The sequence below is a fragment of the Heterodontus francisci genome, chromosome 30 (genome assembly GCF_036365525.1).
Source record: "Heterodontus francisci isolate sHetFra1 chromosome 30, sHetFra1.hap1, whole genome shotgun sequence".
Lineage (NCBI taxonomy): Eukaryota > Metazoa > Chordata > Chondrichthyes > Heterodontiformes > Heterodontidae > Heterodontus > Heterodontus francisci.
Window position 1 is genome coordinate 9284636 of NC_090400.1, and position 17186 is coordinate 9301821.

Genomic DNA, 17186 nt, shown 5'->3' on the forward strand with positions numbered 1-17186 from the left:
TGTATCGCTAGCATGGGCGTGTTGTGTAATCGTAGGCGCCAACTGAATTAGAGTTTAAGTTTAATAAAATTTCACCTTTCTTCTTTAAACCTAAGAAAGCCTGTCTGTGCTCGTTTCTTTGCCTTATAGTTGGAAAGCAGTGAACAAGGATTCACCATGGGGGAGCTAAAAACAGTGTGTTTAAAATAAAACCCTGTTACAGTAAGACCAAGTGAAGGCTGAAAGGGAACACTAGACCTCTTTCTCACCTGCTCGTAACAAAAGGTAGAAATTTATTAATCTTAAACTCTAATCTGGTTAACTACTATGAATATGCAATGATACCACGCTAGCATGCATACGCGATAAACACGCACGGAGATAGAGACAGAAAAAGTAGCAGGAATAAAGGGGAAAGTTTGAGGCAATATTTGGTGCTAAGGACCCTCAGGACCATGAAAATATTGGTGACAGTACTTGGCAGATGAGTGACAACCACCCCAATGGAGGTTGTGTTAAAGAGCGATGGCAGAGCTGACCCTCTCACCCTATCCTTCTCTCCCTCTTTTCCATTTATTATCTGTCTGTAGTTACCATGAGTTTTGATAAATCTGAGAGGTTTACTAGGTTAGAGGGCAGTTAACTACGTTGTTGTGGGACTGGAGTTACATTTAAGTAAGGACAGCAAGTTTCCTTCCTTAGGGACATTGATGAACCACTTGGGTTTTACAACAATCTAACAGGTTCCTGTCACTCTTAAATTTTCTTTTCCAGATTTTTAAAAAGTGAATTCAAATTCTCAAACTGCCATGGTGGGATTTGAACTCTGTTTTAGGATTATTGATCCAGGCATCTAGTGATAACCATTAAACCACTTTACCCCATTTCTTTGATGCCACAAACCTTCACAAGCTCATGCTCAGCCTTTATTTAAAAATTAATTGGAGGTTGACCTGCTCACTTTGAAGTTGGTCCATTCTCCTAATGGCTGTGCAATGTGTCCAGATAATGGTCTAGGATTTCTGGATTGGGGTATCTCATGATGAGTTTAATTTGTCTAACAACGCCAGTCCAGCAATTTCTTGAAACTCACGGGCAGGATGACGGCGGGGTCCTGTTTTCATGAGGCTAACAGAGGAGCAGAGTGACACAAATTGTGATTTGCAACTCACAGTAAATCTCTTCCTCGCCACAAATTGCTGGGTTATTTTTACACATCAAGAATGATGGGGCACCTTTAACTCACCATTATTTTGTCAACAGTGGATGGGTGTTTTTCTGAATGGAGGGATGTGACTAGTGGTGTTCCGCAGGGATCAGTGCTGGGACCTTTGCTGTTTGTAGTATATATAAATGATTTGGAGAAAAATGTAGCTGGTCTGATTAGTAAGTTTGTGGACGACACAAAGGTTGGTGGAGTTGTGGACAGTGATGAGGATTGTCAGAGGATACAGCAGGATATAGATCGGTTGGAGACTTGGGCGGAGAAATGGCAGATGGAGTTTAATTCGGACAAATGTGAGGTAATGCATTTTGGAAGGTCTAATGCAGGTGGGAGGTATACAGTAAATGGCAGAACCCTTAGGAGTATTGACAGGCAGAGAGATCTGGGCGTACAGGTCCACAGGTCACTGAAAGTGGCAACGCAGGTGGATAAGGTAGTCAAGAAGGCATACGGCATGCTTGCCTTCATCGGTCGGGGCATAGAGTATAAAAATTGGCAAGTCATGCTGCAGCTGTACAGAACTTTAGTTCGGCCACACTTAGAATATTGCATGCAATTCTGGTCGCCACACTACCAGAAGGACGTGGAGACTTTGGAGAGGGTACAGAAGAGGTTTACCAGGATGTTGCCTGGTCTGGAGGGCATTAGCTATGAGGAAAGGTTGGATAAACTTGGATTGTTTTCACTGGAACGACGGAGGTGGAGGGGTGACATGATAGAGGTTTACAAAGTTATAAGCGGCATGGACAGAGTGGATAGTCAGAAGCTTTTTCCCAGGGTGGAAGAGTCAGTTACGAGGGGACATAGGTTTAAGGTGAGAGGGGCAAAGATTAGAGGGGATGTGCGAGGCAAGTTCTTTACACAGAGGGTGGTGAGTGCCTGGAACTTGTTGCCGGGGAAGGTGGTGAAAGCAGGTACCATAGAGACGTTTAAGAGGCATCTTGACAAATAGATGAATAGGATGGGAATAGAGGGATATGGGCTCGGAAGTGCAGAAGGTTTTAGTTGAGGCAGGTATCAAGATCGGCGCAGGCTTGGAGGGCTGAATGGCCTGTTCCTGTACTGTACTGTTCTTTGTTCTTTGTTCTAGGCCAATATTATTATTTGAAGCTTAGGGGAGGAAAACTGAAGCAGAATAAAGAGTCATTCCTTAAAATGTTGCAGATACAGTGCAGGTAATGGACAGCAGGGATCTGATGCTGTATCCACAGTACACCCTGAACATTAATTGGCAGGCTGGATGGAATGATGTTTTGTTGGCCTGTGCTGCTGATAATCTTGTGCATTCCTTGCTCGCTGCAGTTACTACACATTCCACTCTCACTTCTGCTTTGGACAGTTTAATACTCGGACCCATATCCTGCGTGACAGGGATCATTGGAATCGGCATCGCGGCAATGATTTCAAAATACTTTAAGAAGAAGAATCCTCGAGCTGATCCTCTAATTTGTGCAGTTGGCGTTTTGAGCTCCGCCCCCTGCCTGTTCATCATTATCGTGCTGTCCAGACAGTGCATTGCAACAGCGTATGTAAGTACTGAAATCATTTTACTGTAATCTGAATTAGTCCTGATATTAGTCCTGATATCACCCGACAGTATTCTGAGTTAGTCCTGATATTAGTCCTGATATCACCCACAGTACTCTGAGTTAGTCCTGATATTAGTCCTGATATCACCCTACAGTACTCTGAGTTAGTCCTGATATTAGTCCTGATATCACCCTACAGTGCTCTGAGTTAGTCCTGATATTAGTCCTGATATCACCCTACAGTACTCTGAGTTAGTCCTGATATTAGTCCTGATATCATCTGACAGTGCTCTGAGTTAGTAGTGATATTAGTCCTGATATCACCCTGCAGTACTCTGAGTTAGTCCTGATATTAGTCCTGATATCATCTGACAGTGCTCTGAGTTAGTCCTGATATTAGTTCTAATATCACCCGACAGTACTCTGAGATATTCCTGATATTGGTCCTGATATCACCCTACCGTATTCTGAGTTAGGCCTCATATTAGTCCTGATATCACCCTGCAGTACTCTGAGTTAGTCCTGACATTACTACTGATATAATCCTACAGTACTCTGAGTTAGTCCTGATATTAGTCCTGATATCACCCAACAGTACTCTGAGTTAGGCCTCATATTAGTCCTGATATCACCCTGCAGTCCTCTGAGTTAGTCCTGACATTACTACTGATATAACCCAACAGTAGTCTGAGTTGGTCCTGATATTGGTCCTGATATCACCCTACAGTATTCTGAGTTAAGCCTCATATTAGTCCTGATATCACCCTGCACTACTCTGAGTTAGTCCTGATATTAGTCCTGATATCACCCTCCAGCACTCTGAGTTAGTCCTGATATTAGTCCTAATATCACCCTACAGTACTCTGAGTTAGTCCTGATATTGGTCCTGATATCACCCGACAGTACTCTGAGTTAGTCCTGATATTAGTCCTGATATCACCCTAAAGTACTCTGAGTTAGGCCTCATATTACTCCTGATATCACCCTAAAGTACTCTGAGTTAGTCCTGATATTAGTCCTGATTTCACCCCACAGTACTCTGAGTTCATACTGATATTAGTCCAGATATCACCCTGCAGTACTCTCAGTTAGTCCTGATATTAGTCCTGATATCATCAGACAGTGCTCTGAGTTAGTACTGATATTAATCCAGATATCACCCTACAGTACTCTGAGATATTCCTGATATTAGTCCTGATATCACCCTACATAACTCTGAGTTAGTCCTGATATTAGTTCTAATATCACCCGACAGTAGTCTGAGTTAGTCCTGATAGTGGTCCTGATATCACCCGACAGTACTCTGAGACTTTCCTGATATTAGTCCTGATATCACCCTACATAACTCTGAGTTAGTCCTGATATTAGTTCTAATATCACCCAACAGTACTCTGAGATATTCCTGATATTAGTCCTGATATCACCCTACATAACTCTGAGTTAGTCCTGATATTAGTCCTGATTTCACCCCACAGTACTCTGAGTTCATACTGATATTAGTCCAGATATCACCCTGCAGTACTCTGAGTTAGTCCTGATATTAGTCCTGATATCATCTGACAGTACTCTGAGATATTCCTGATATTAGTCCTGATATCACCCGACATAACTCTGAGTTAGTCCTGATATTAGTTCTAATATCACCCGACAGTACTCTGAGATATTCCTGATATTGGTCCTGATATCACCCTACCGTATTCTGAGTTAGGCCTCATATTAGTCCTGATATCACCCTGCAGTACTCTGAGTTAGTCCTGACATTACTACTGATATAATCCTACAGTACTCTGAGTTAGTCCTGATATTAGTCCTGATATCACCCAACAGTACTCTGAGTTAGGCCTCATATTAGTCCTGATATCACCCTGCAGTCCTCTGAGTTAGTCCTGACATTACTACTGATATAACCCAACAGTAGTCTGAGTTGGTCCTGATATTGGTCCTGATATCACCCTACAGTATTCTGAGTTAAGCCTCATATTAGTCCTGATATCACCCTGCACTACTCTGAGTTAGTCCTGATATTAGTCCTGATATCACCCTCCAGCACTCTGAGTTAGTCCTGATATTAGTCCTGATATCACCCGACAGTACTCTGAGTTAGTCCTGATATTAGTCCTGATATCACCCTAAAGTACTCTGAGTTAGGCCTCATATTACTCCTGATATCACCCTAAAGTACTCTGAGTTAGTCCTGATATTAGTCCTAATATCACCCTACAGTACTCTGAGTTAGTCCTGATATTAGTCCTAATATCACCCTACAGTACTCTGAGTTAGTCCTGATATTGGTCCTGATATCACCCGACAGTACTCTGAGTTAGTCCTGATATTAGTCCTGATATCACCCTAAAGTACTCTGAGTTAGGCCTCATATTACTCCTGATATCACCCTAAAGTACTCTGAGTTAGTCCTGATATTAGTCCTAATATCACCCTACAGTACTCTGAGTTAGTCCTGATATTAGTCCTAATATCACCCTACAGTACTCTGAGATATTCCTGATATTGGTCCTGATATCACCCTACCGTATTCTGAGTTAGGCCTCATATTAGTCCTGATATCACCCTGCAGTACTCTGAGTTAGTCCTGACATTACTACTGATATAATCCTACAGTACTCTGAGTTAGTCCTGATATTAGTCCTGAAATCACCCAACATTACTCTGAGTTAGTCCTGATATTAGTCCTGATATCACCCAACAGTATTCTGAATTAGGCCTCATATTAGTCCTGATATCACCCTGCAGTCCTCTGAGTTAGTCCTGACATTACTACTGATATAACCCTACAGTAGTCTGAGTTAGTCCTGATATTGGTCCTGATATCACCCTACAGTATTCTGAGTTAGGCCTCATATTAGTCCTGATATCACCCTGCACTACTCTGAGTTAGTCCTGATATTAGTCCTGATATCACCCTCCAGCACTCTGAGTTAGTCCTGATATTAGTCCTAATATCACCCTACAGTACTCTGAGTTAGTCCTGATATTATTCATCATATCACCATGACTGTACCCTGAGTTAATCCTGATATTAGTCCTGATATCACCAAAATCCGGCTGAGTTACTCCTGATATTATGTCCTCATATCACCCGACAGTACTCTGAGTTCATCCTGATATTAGTCCTGATTTCACCCTACATTATTCTGAGTTCATCCTGATATTAGTCCTGATATCACCCTACAATAGTCTGAGTTAGTCCTGATATTAGTCCTGATATCACCCTACAATAGTCTGAGTTAGTCCTGATATTAGTCCTGATATCACCCTACAGTGCTCTGAGTTAGTCCTGATATTAGTCCTGATATCACCCGACAGTACTCTGAGTTAGTCCTGATATTAGTCCTGAAATCACCCTGCAGTGCTCTGAGTTAGTCCTGTTATTAGTCCTGATATCACCCGACAGTACTCTGAGTTAGTCCTGATATTAGTCCTGATATCACCCTGCAGTGCTCTGAGTTAGTCCTGATATTAGTCCTGATATCACCCTGCAGTGCTCTGAGTTAGTCCTGATATTAGTCCTGAAATCACCCTGCAGTGCTCTGAGTTAGTCCTGATATTAGTCCTGATATCACCCTGCAGTGCTCTGAGTTAGTCCTGATATTAGTCCTGATATCACCCTGCAGTGCTCTGAGTTAGTCCTGATATTAGTCCTGATATCACCCTACAGTGCTCTGAGGTAGTCCTGATATTAGTCCTGATATCACCCTACAGTTCTCTGAGTTAGTCCTGATATTAGTCCTGATATCACCCTGCAGTGCTCTGAGTTAGTCCTGATATTAGTCCTGATATCACCCTGCAGTGCTCTGAGTTAGTCCTGATATTAGTCCTGAAATCACCCTGCAGTGCTCTGAGTTAGTCCTGATATTAGTCCTGAAATCACCCTGCAGTGCTCTGAGTTAGTCCTGATATTAGTCCTGATATCACCCTGCAGTGCTCTGAGTTAGTCCTGATATTAGTACTGATATCACCCTACAGTACTCTGAGTTAGTCCTGACATTACTTCTGATATAGCCCCACAGTACTCTGAGTTAGTCCTGATATTAGTCCTGATATCACCCTACAGTACTCTGAGTTAGTCCTGACATTACTTCTGATATAGCCCCACAGTACTCTGAGTTAGTCCTGATATTAGTCCTGATATCACCCTACAATAGTCTGAGTTAGTCCTGATATTAGTCCTGATATCACCCTCCAGTGCTCTGAGTTATTCCTGATATTATTCATCATATCACCATGACTGTACCCTGAGTTAATCCTGATATTAGTCCTGATATCACCAAAATCCGGCTGAGTTACTCCTGATATTATGTCCTCATATCACCCTACAGTACTCTGAGTTAGTTCTGATATTAGTCCTGATATCACCCACAGTACTCTGAGTTCTTCCTGATATTAGTCCTGATATCACCCTACAATAGTCTGAGTCTGTCCTGATATTAGTGCTGATATCACCCAACAGTATTCTGAGTTAGTCCTGATATTAGTCCTGATATCACCCTACAGTGCTCTGAGTTAGTCCTGACATTAGTCCTGATATCACCCGACAGTATTCTGAGTTAGTCCTGATATTAGTCCTGATATCACCCTACAGTGCTCTGAGTTAGTCCTGATATTAGTCCTGATATCACCCTACAATAGTCTGAGTCAGTCCTGATATTAGTCCTGATATCACCCGACAGTGCTCTGAGTTAGTCCTGATATTAGTCCTGATATCACCCTACAGTGCTCTGAGTTAGTCCTGATATTAGTCCTGATATCACCCTCCAGTACTCTGAGTTAGTCCTGACATTACTTCTGATATAACCCCACAGTACTCTGAGTTAGTCCTGATATTAGTCCTGATATAACCCTACAGTGCTCTGAGGTAGTCCTGATATTAGTCCTGATATCACCCTACAGTTCTCTGAGTTAGTCCTGATATTAGTCCTGATATCACCCTACAGTGCTCTGAGTTAGTCCTGATATTAGTCCTGATATCACCCTACAGTGCTCTGAGGTAGTCCTGATATTAGTCCTGATATCACCCTACAGTGCTCTGAGGTAGTCCTGATATTAGTCCTGATATCACCCTACAGTTCTCTGAGTTAGTCCTGATATTAGTCCTGATATCACCCTACAGTGCTCTGAGTTATTCCTGATATTAGTCCTGATATCACCCTACAGTGCTCTGAGTTAATCCTGATATTAATACTGATATCACCCTACAGTTCTCTGAGTTAGTCCTGACATTCCTTCTGATATAACCCCACAGTACTCTGAGTTCGTCCTGAGATTCGTGCTGATATCATCCTACGCTACTCTGATTTAGTCCTGTTATCACCCGACAGTTCTTTGAGTTCATCCTGATATTAGTCCTGATATCACCCTACGCTACTCTGATTTAGTTCTGTTATCACCCAACAGTGCTCTGAGTTCATCCTGATATTAGTCCTAATATCACCCTACAGTTCTCTGAGTTGCTCCTGATATCAGTCCTGATATCACCCTACAGTACTCTGAGTTAGTCCTGATATTGTTCATCATATCACCATGACTGTACCCTGAGTTACTCCTGATATTAGTCCTGATGTCACCCACAGTACTCTGAGTTAGTCCTGATATTAGTCGTGATATCACCCTCCAGTTCTCTGAGTTAGTCCTGATATTAGTCCTGATATCACCCTTCAGTACTCTGAGTTAATCCTGATATTCCCTCTGATACCTCCCGACAGTACTCTGAGTTAGTGCTAATATTACCTCTGATATTACCCTACGGCCCTACAGCCAATGTTCTCAATAACTTGCATCTACATTGACATAGATAAACATCCCATGGTGATTCTTCAGTCTACTTCCCCTGTTTGATTAAGAACAAGTTAATCAGGAGGTTAGAGCAAATGAAGGAAATACTTGTAAAATTGCATAAGAATGCTAATTATCATTTCTCATGAGAAAGAACTTGCATTTCTGTTGTGCCTTTCAGAACCTCAGGACGTCTCAAAATACTGTAGTGTAGTCAGTATTGGAATGTATGAAACGCAGCAGTCAAGTTACACACTGCAAGCTCTCATAAATACCAATGTGGTAATGATATTATAAAAATTGGCCAGGACATCAGGGATAATTCCCCAACTCTTCTTCAAATAGTGCCATGAACATTTATTTGCGAGGGCAGATGGAGTCTTGACCTCCAACAACCGCAACCATCTTCCTTTGTGATAGGTATGATTCCAGCAAATGGAGAGCTTTCGCCTGATTCCCTTGACTTCAATTTAACGAGGGCATCTGATGCCACACTTGGTCAAATGTTGCCTTGATGTCAAGAGCAGTCACTCTTACCTCACCTCTGGAATTCAGCTCTTTTGTCCATGGTGTTGTCGCTTCACCAGGTTGGTACTTCATTTTTAGGTATGCCTGGTGCTGCTCCTGGCAAGCTCTCGGGCACTCCTCATTGAACCGGGGTTGGTTCCCCCTGGCTTGATGGCAATGGTAGAGTGAAGGATATGCTGGGCCATGAGATTACAGATTGTGATTGAATACAATTCTGTTGCAGCTGATGGCCCACAGAGCCTCATGGATGCCCCATTCTGAGCAGCTACATCTGTTCTGAATCTATCTCATCTAGCACAGTGGTAGTGCCACACAACACGATGGAGGATGTCCTCAGTGTGAAGAAGGTATTGTCTCCACATGGTCTGAGCGATGGTCACTCCTAGCAATACTGTCATGGACAGATGTATCTGCAACAGCTAGATCGTGAGGATGAGGTCAACTAGGTTTTTCTGCCATGCTGGTTCTCTCACCACCTGTCGCAGGCCCAATCTGGCAGATATGTCCTTCAGGACTCAGTCAGCTCGCTCAGTAGTGGTGCTACTGAGCCATGCTTGGTGATGGAAATTGATGTCCCCCACCCAAAAGCACATTCTGTGCCCTTGCTACCCTCAGTGCTTCCTCCAAGTGGTGTTCAACATGGAGGAGTACTGACTCATCAGCTGAAGGAGGGCGGTAGGTGGTAATCAGCAGGAGGTTTCCTTGCCCATGTTTGACCTGATGCCATGAGACTTCATGGGGCCTGGAGTCAACGTTGAGGACTCCCATAGACACTCTCAACAGACTGTATATCATTGTATCACCACCTCTGGTGGGTCAGGATAAACCCAGGAATGGTGATGAGGGGGTCGCACAACGCCAAGATGCTGCAATCTTCTGTTCAGCAGCTCATTTAAATAGCTGGGGAGGGCTGCCCCCCACCCCAATCACGATGAGATGGTGGGCTGTCTGTCCTTGGCAATGAGGCCATTTTTTAAAGGGCTGTTAGCCCTACTGGCTAATTTAAATATTTAAAGCTAAAGTGAATTTTAAAAAAAACATTTCTTTTGCTCCTCTCCCACCCCCATAACAATTAAATTAATTATATGCTCTTTTCCCCCCAAAACACCTTTACCATCTGACCTTCCCCCCAATCTGCACAAACTTTCAACTCCAATCCTTCCCACCATCCTCTATCCTCATGATTTGAATTTGACCCAATTCCCTCCCTTCCTGCACTGATAAACCTACCTCCTCCCCCACACCCCCTCCCCACCCCCCCCCCCCCCGCCCCTCACCAGTGTTGCGCCTCCTTTCCCTGGACGGGGATCCAAACGCATGGGAGTGCTGGCGCTGGGCCAAAGATCGCAGCGGGACATCAGGTGGCGATGTGAGGTTCATTATTTCATTCATTTTAATTTATTTAAATATTCAAATTGGGGTCCCATCGCTGAGCGGTGGGTGTGCTGCCATGAGGCCTCACTGCCGCCGGTAATATTGGGCCGGGCCCTTCCAGTGTCGGGGTGCGTGGCGGCCCTCTCCCAGAGGCATCTTCTGATCCCACCCCAGTCATGGAACCCGACATCTGGGGGAGAACAAAATCCAGCTCAAGGTGTCTGGAATATTTGATTGTGTGCAAATGAATATTTCAGGCTGTTGTTTGACTACTCTGTGGGACAGCTCTTCCACTTTTGGTACAAGTCCCCAGATGTTAGTAAGGAGGACTTTGCAGGGTCGACTGGGCTGGGTGTGGTCTATCTGGTTTTATTCTTATTGTTTATCATGGTATTTTGATACAACTGAGTGGTTTGCTAGGCCATTTCAGAGGGCAGTTGAAAGTCAATCGCATTATTGTGGGTCTGGCCTCGTATTTAAGCCAGACCAGGCAAGGACAGCAGATTTCCTTCCCTCAAGGACATTAATGAAGAGATGGCTATTTACAGCAGTCTTGTAGCTTTATTGTTACCATACTAGCTTTTTAATTCCAGATTTATTTGGTTAACTGAATAGAAATTCTCTAGCTGCTGTGATGGGATTTGAAATTATATTTCCAGTCCAAGCCTCTCAATTACTGGTCCAGTAACATAACCACACTGCTACCGTACTCCAAACGTCAGAAGTCTTGCATTCAGTTAGGTGCTGAAGGAAAAAGGAGGAGGAAAGATTTCTTTTGCAGCATCTACATGAATCATTTGAACATAATGGCCAAACTAGGGACCCTTGGAGCAGCAGGAACTAAGATGTGTTAGGATTAGCTGAATCACGGTTTATGGCAGTCGTTGGACAGGAAGACAACCCAGTGTGGGTCAGAATGTTAAGTCAGGTTAGAATAGATAGGAAAGGAGAGGGTAAAAGTAAAATCAGAGACCCTTGGGATGCAAAGGACATAAAGCTGCACAGTTTAGTTTTCTATGTATGTATTGGCAATTGGAAATTTACCAGCCAGCAACACCAAGTGAAAAATCACCAGCAGTGCACTGAAGAGTGCTCAGAAAATTATCAGCTCATATTACAGAAGGGTTAGACTACCCAGTGAAATACTCAGTCTGAACCTTTTCTAACGCAGAGAGATGAAATAACTCTAGGGGTTTGTTACCGACCACAGAACTCGGAGAAAGAGGGAGGACAGAATACATTGTGAAGAGCAAAGGAGAATTTGTGAAAACAGGAAGGTTATATTCATAGCACATTTCAGTCAATGCAACAGCAAGTGGGACAGCTGAATATGTTAGGAGCCAGAGTTATTAAATGTAAGGTGAAATTGCTCACTAATCTGGTGAGGCAGTGCTCACCTCCAATCTCTAATGGTAGCTGAACCCCAATAGCAAAGGACAAATGGAAATCAAATCACCCCTGAGTGACAGCGACCTAAACATGATTAATTTTGATAAGGTTTGGAATTCAGGCTTGCCCAAAATTATCATCAACGCCCAGGTATATAATTCTACAAAAGCCATTGTATGGGTATTGAGGGAAGAACTGCAACAGACTGACTGGGCAAGTGTTCGTCAACACCTCAACTGAAAGCTCTGACTGTTGTTTTCCAGAGGCTGAATGGCTGGTGAAGGTAATGATATATCTTCCAGCCAATAAATGGCAGCACTACATCTAGTAAAACCCAAACAGATCCAAAATACTGGCAGAGAAATATAGTGAAGACTGTGAGTGATAGTGGCAGCTTCATAGAATGAACACTGCGTGGTAAAATACAGTGCGTAACAAGATGTCAGTACATTTTATCAGCCCTGTCAGGAGGTACCGAATACATTAAATTCCTCACAGAGGCCATCTGAACAAATACTGGCAAGAAAAATGCATCATTTAAAGAGGCAGGCACTTTCAACGATGAGCACTTCCTGCAATTCATGTGGTTTATCCCTAGAATTATCTCTTCCTTTACATAATTTATGTCAGATCTTAAATTAATTACCCAACTCCTTATACTCGCCAGTTCCTACATTGTTTTGTTGTCACTGTTATAATGTAGGAAACGCAGGAATCTAATCACAGCAAGGAACTGCAAACAACAATAGATCAATGACCAGATTATCTGTTTTAGTGATGTTGGTTGAGGGATAAATATTGACCAGGCCATGGGGGAGAACTCCACTGCTCTTCATCTAACAATGCTGTCTCAATTCCCCATCCCCCCCCACACACACACACCCACACCCAGTGAATATGTGCTTAGTAACTCACTGATAGATATCCATTATCATCACAGGCACAATGGGCCAAATTACCTCCTTTTGTGCTGTAAAATTCTGTGATTCCATAGACAAGAAATCAATACTGTATGTATGCTGTATGATGCACAACCTTATATAATATACAGTCTGCTATAACACACTCCCTTATATAAACTACACAACACCAGATACACAGACTCATATAAACCAGTGTTGTCCAATAGAAGTCACTGACAGGACATAAGTGTCGCTGCGATAACACCGTTTTAACCATGTGCCTTAATTTTAATAGAAACCACCTCACAAACACACACTGCAGATGTATGGATATTTACTTTACATGCATCTGCCACTATTCAGTAACCAAGTAAGTAAACCACTGACCACCTCCAGGCGCGTATCCATTGTCTCTCGAGATAAGGAGGCCCAAAAGAAAGCACTTACAAAGATCGAAAACCATTTTGACACTGAGTTTTAGCTCACCATAAATCCATAAAAAGGATAACGTTCACTGACACTGTGAATGAGTATTGAGATCACACGACCAACGTCAGAGTCTGTTACTCATTTTTATTTACTATGCAATGGATTTATTGATATCTGGGTTCCCATTAGACACATGTAGCAAGTAGTTATCACATTGCAAACCACTGAAATAATGTGCAATCTTATATAACAGACCATCATAAAAAATTACTAATAAGCAACCTGCTACAATACAGCCCTTATATACTCTCGTGTATAATAGTCTATATAATATACAGCCTAATATAATACTCAACCCTCAATATGGCCATACGAATTAGGAGCAGAAGTAGGCCAGTCAGCCCGTCAAGCCTGCTCCGCCATTCAATAAGATCATGGCTGATCTGTTTCTGTCTCAAATTCCAGACTCCCATCTACCCCTGATAATCTTTGATTCCCTTCCCGAACAAGAATCTATCTACCTCTGCCTTAAAATTATTCAATGACCCCCGCCTCCACCACCTTCTGAGGCAGAGAATTCCAAAGTCGCACAACCCTCTGAGAGAAAAAAAATTCTCCTCATCTCTGTCTTAAAAGGGCGACCCCTAATTTTAAAGCAGTATCACCTAGTTCTGGACTCACCCACAAGAGGAAACATCCTCTCCACATTCACCCTGTCAAGACTGTTCAGGATCTTATATACTTCAATCAAGTCTCCCCTCACTCTTCTAAACTCCAGTGAAAACAAGCCCAGTCTGTCCAATCTTTCCTCATATGAGAGCCCGCTCATTCCAGGTATCAATCAAGTAAACCTCCTCTGAACTGCCTCCAACTCATTCACATCCTTCCTTAAATAAGGAGACCAAAACTGCACACAGTATTTGAGATGTGGTCTCATCAATGCCCTGTATAACTGAAGCATAGCATCCTTACTTTTATTTTCAATTCCTCTCGTAACAAAGGATAGCATCCATTAGTCTTCCTTATTACCCGCTGTGCCTGCATCCTAACCTTTTGTGACTCATGTACTAGAACACATGGATCCCTCTGCACCTTGGAATTCTGCAGTTGTTCCCCATTTAAGTAATACTCTGCTTTTTTATTCTTCCTGCCGAAGTGAACAACTTCACATTTTCCCACATTATACTCCATCTGCCAGATTTTTGCCCACTCACTCAACCTATCGATATCGGTCTGCAACCTCCTTATGTCCTCTTCACCAACTACTTTCCTACCTATCTTTGTGTCATCTGCAAATTTAGCGACCATGCCATCGCTCCCCTCATCTAAGTCATTGATATAAATTGTAAAATGTTGAGGCCCCAGCACAGACCCCTGTGGGACTTTGCTTGTCACATCCTGCCAATCAGAAAATGACCCATTTATGCATACTCTCTGTTTTCGGCCAGCCAGCCAATCTTCTATCCATGCTATTATGTTACCCCCGACACCATGAGCTCCTAAACTGCACAATAACCTTTTATTTGGCACATTGTCAAATGTCTTCTGGAAATTCAAGGACAGCGTTTTGTAATAAAACATAGAAATCACAGTTAGAGAGCTAGTAACACTTTATAGAAGTGTATTAAAGCTATGGAGAGTTTACAGTACTTTCACCAGGAAGATAAGAAAGTATGTTATCCTCTATACAACTGGCCCAGGCTGTGTGCCATCCCATATACAACAGGCCCAAGCAGTGTTCCATCCTCGATACAACTGACCCAGGCTGTGTACCATCCTCTATACAACTGGCCCAGGCTGTGTGCCATCCCATATACAACTGGCCCAGGCAGTGTGCCATCCCATATGCAACAGGCCCAGGCAGTGTTCCATCCTCGATACAACTGACCCAGGCTGTGTACCATCCTTTATACAACTGGCCCAGGCTGTGTGCCATCCCATATACAACAGGCCCAAGCAGTGTTCCATCCTCCAGACAACTGACCCAGGCTGTGTGCCATCCCATATACAACAGGCCCAGGCAGTGTTCCATCCTCTAGAGAACTGACCCAGGCTGTGTGCCATCCCATATACAACAGGCCCAGGCAGTGTTCCATCCTCTAGACAACTGACCCAGGCTGTGTGCCATCCCATACACAACAGGCCCAGGCAGTGTTCCATCCTCTAGACAACTGACGCAGGCTGTGTGCCATCCCATATACAACTGGCCCAGGCAGTGTTCCATCCTCTATACAACTGACCCAGGCTGTGTGCCATCCCATATACAACTGACCCAGGCTGTGTGTCATCCCATATACAACTGACCCAGGCTGTGTGCCATCCCATATACAATTGACCCAGGCTGTGTTCCATCCTCGAGACAATTGGCCCAGGCTGTGTGCCATCCCATATACAACTGGCCTAGGCAGTGTTCCATCCTCTATACAACTGACCCAGGCTGTGTGTCATCCCATATACAACTGACCCAGGCTGTGTGCCATCCCATATACAATTGACCCAGGCTGTGTTCCATCCTCGAGACAACTGGCCCAGGCTTTGTGCCATCACATATACAACTGGCCCAGGCAGTGTTCCATCCTCCATACAACTGACCCAGGCTGTGTACCATCCTCTGTACAACTGACACAGGCTGCGTACCGTCCTCTATACAACAGGCCCAGGCCGTGTTCCATCCTCTATACAACTTACCCAGGCTGTGTGCCATCCCATATACAACTGGCCCAGGCAGTGTTCCATCCTCTATACAACTGACCCAGGCTGTATGCCATCCCATATACAACTAGCCCAGGCAGTGTTCCATCCTCTATACAACTGACCCAAGCTGTGTGTCATCCCATATACAATTGACCCAGGCTGTGTTCCATCCTCTATACAACTGGCCCAGGCTGTGTGCCATCACATATACAACTGGCCCAGGCAGTGTTCCATCCTCTATACAACTCACCCAGGCTGTGTGCCAACCCATATACAACAGGCCCAGGCAGTGAGCCATCCTCTATACAACTGGCCCAGGCTGTGCGCCATCCCATATACAACTGACCCAGGCTGTGTGCCATCCCATATACAACTGGCCCAGGCAGTGTTCCATCCTCTATACAACAGGCCCAGGCTTTGTGCCATCCCATATACAACTGGCGCAGGCAGTGTGCCATTCTCTGCGCAACAGGCCCAGGCTGTGTGCCATCCCATATGCAACTGGCCCAGGCAGTGTTCCATCCTCTATACAACTGACCCAGGCTGTGTACCATCCTCTATACAACTGACCCAGGCTGTGTGCCATCCCATATACAACAGGCCCAGGCAGTGAGCCATCCTCTATACAACTGACCCAGGCTGTGTGCCATTCTCTGCACAACAGGTCCAGGCTGTGTGCCATCCTCTATACAACTGGCCCAGGCTGTGTGCCATCCCATATACAACAGTCCCAAGCAGTGTGCCGTCCCATATACAACTGGCCCAGGCAGTGTGCCACCCTCTTTACAACTGGCCTAGGCTGTGTGCCATCCCATATACAACAGGCCCAGGCAGTGTGCCATCCTCTATACAACAGGCCCAGGCTGTGTGCCATCCCATATACAACTGGCCCAGGCTGTGTGCCATCCCATGAACAACTGGCCCAGTCAGTGTGCCACCCTCTTTACAACTGACCCAGGCTGTGTGCCATCCCATATACAACTGGCCCAGGCTGTGTGCCATCCCATATTGAACAGGCCCAGGCAGTGTTCCATCCCATATACAACTGGCCCAGGCTGTGTTCCATCCTGTGCACAACTGGCCCAAGTAGTGTTCCATCCTCTATACAACTGGCCCAGGCTGTTTGCCGTCCTCTATACAACAGGCCCAGGCTGTGTGCCATCCCATATACAACTGGCCCAGGCAGTGTGCCATTCTCTGCACAACAGGCCCAGGCTGTGTGCCGTCCTCTATGCAACAGGCCCAGGCTGTGTGCCATCCCATATACAACTGGCCCAGGCAGTGTGCCATTCTCTACACAACAGGCCCAGGCTGTGTGCCGTCCTCTATACAACTGGCCCAGGCTGT

At 44.3% G+C, this 17186-nt stretch overlaps 1 protein-coding gene across 4 annotated transcripts in view; it reads left to right on the forward strand.

Moving 5' to 3' along the window:
- LOC137346566 (protein spinster homolog 1-like) overlaps positions 1-17186 on the forward strand; it is a 236450-nt gene that overhangs the window by 79933 nt on the left and 139331 nt on the right. For all 4 annotated transcript variants that reach the window (XM_068010075.1, XM_068010076.1, XM_068010078.1 and 1 more), the window contains one exon: positions 2544-2733. In XM_068010075.1, the coding sequence (XP_067866176.1) occupies positions 2544-2733 (190 nt within the window). The remainder of the gene's footprint in view (positions 1-2543; positions 2734-17186) is intronic.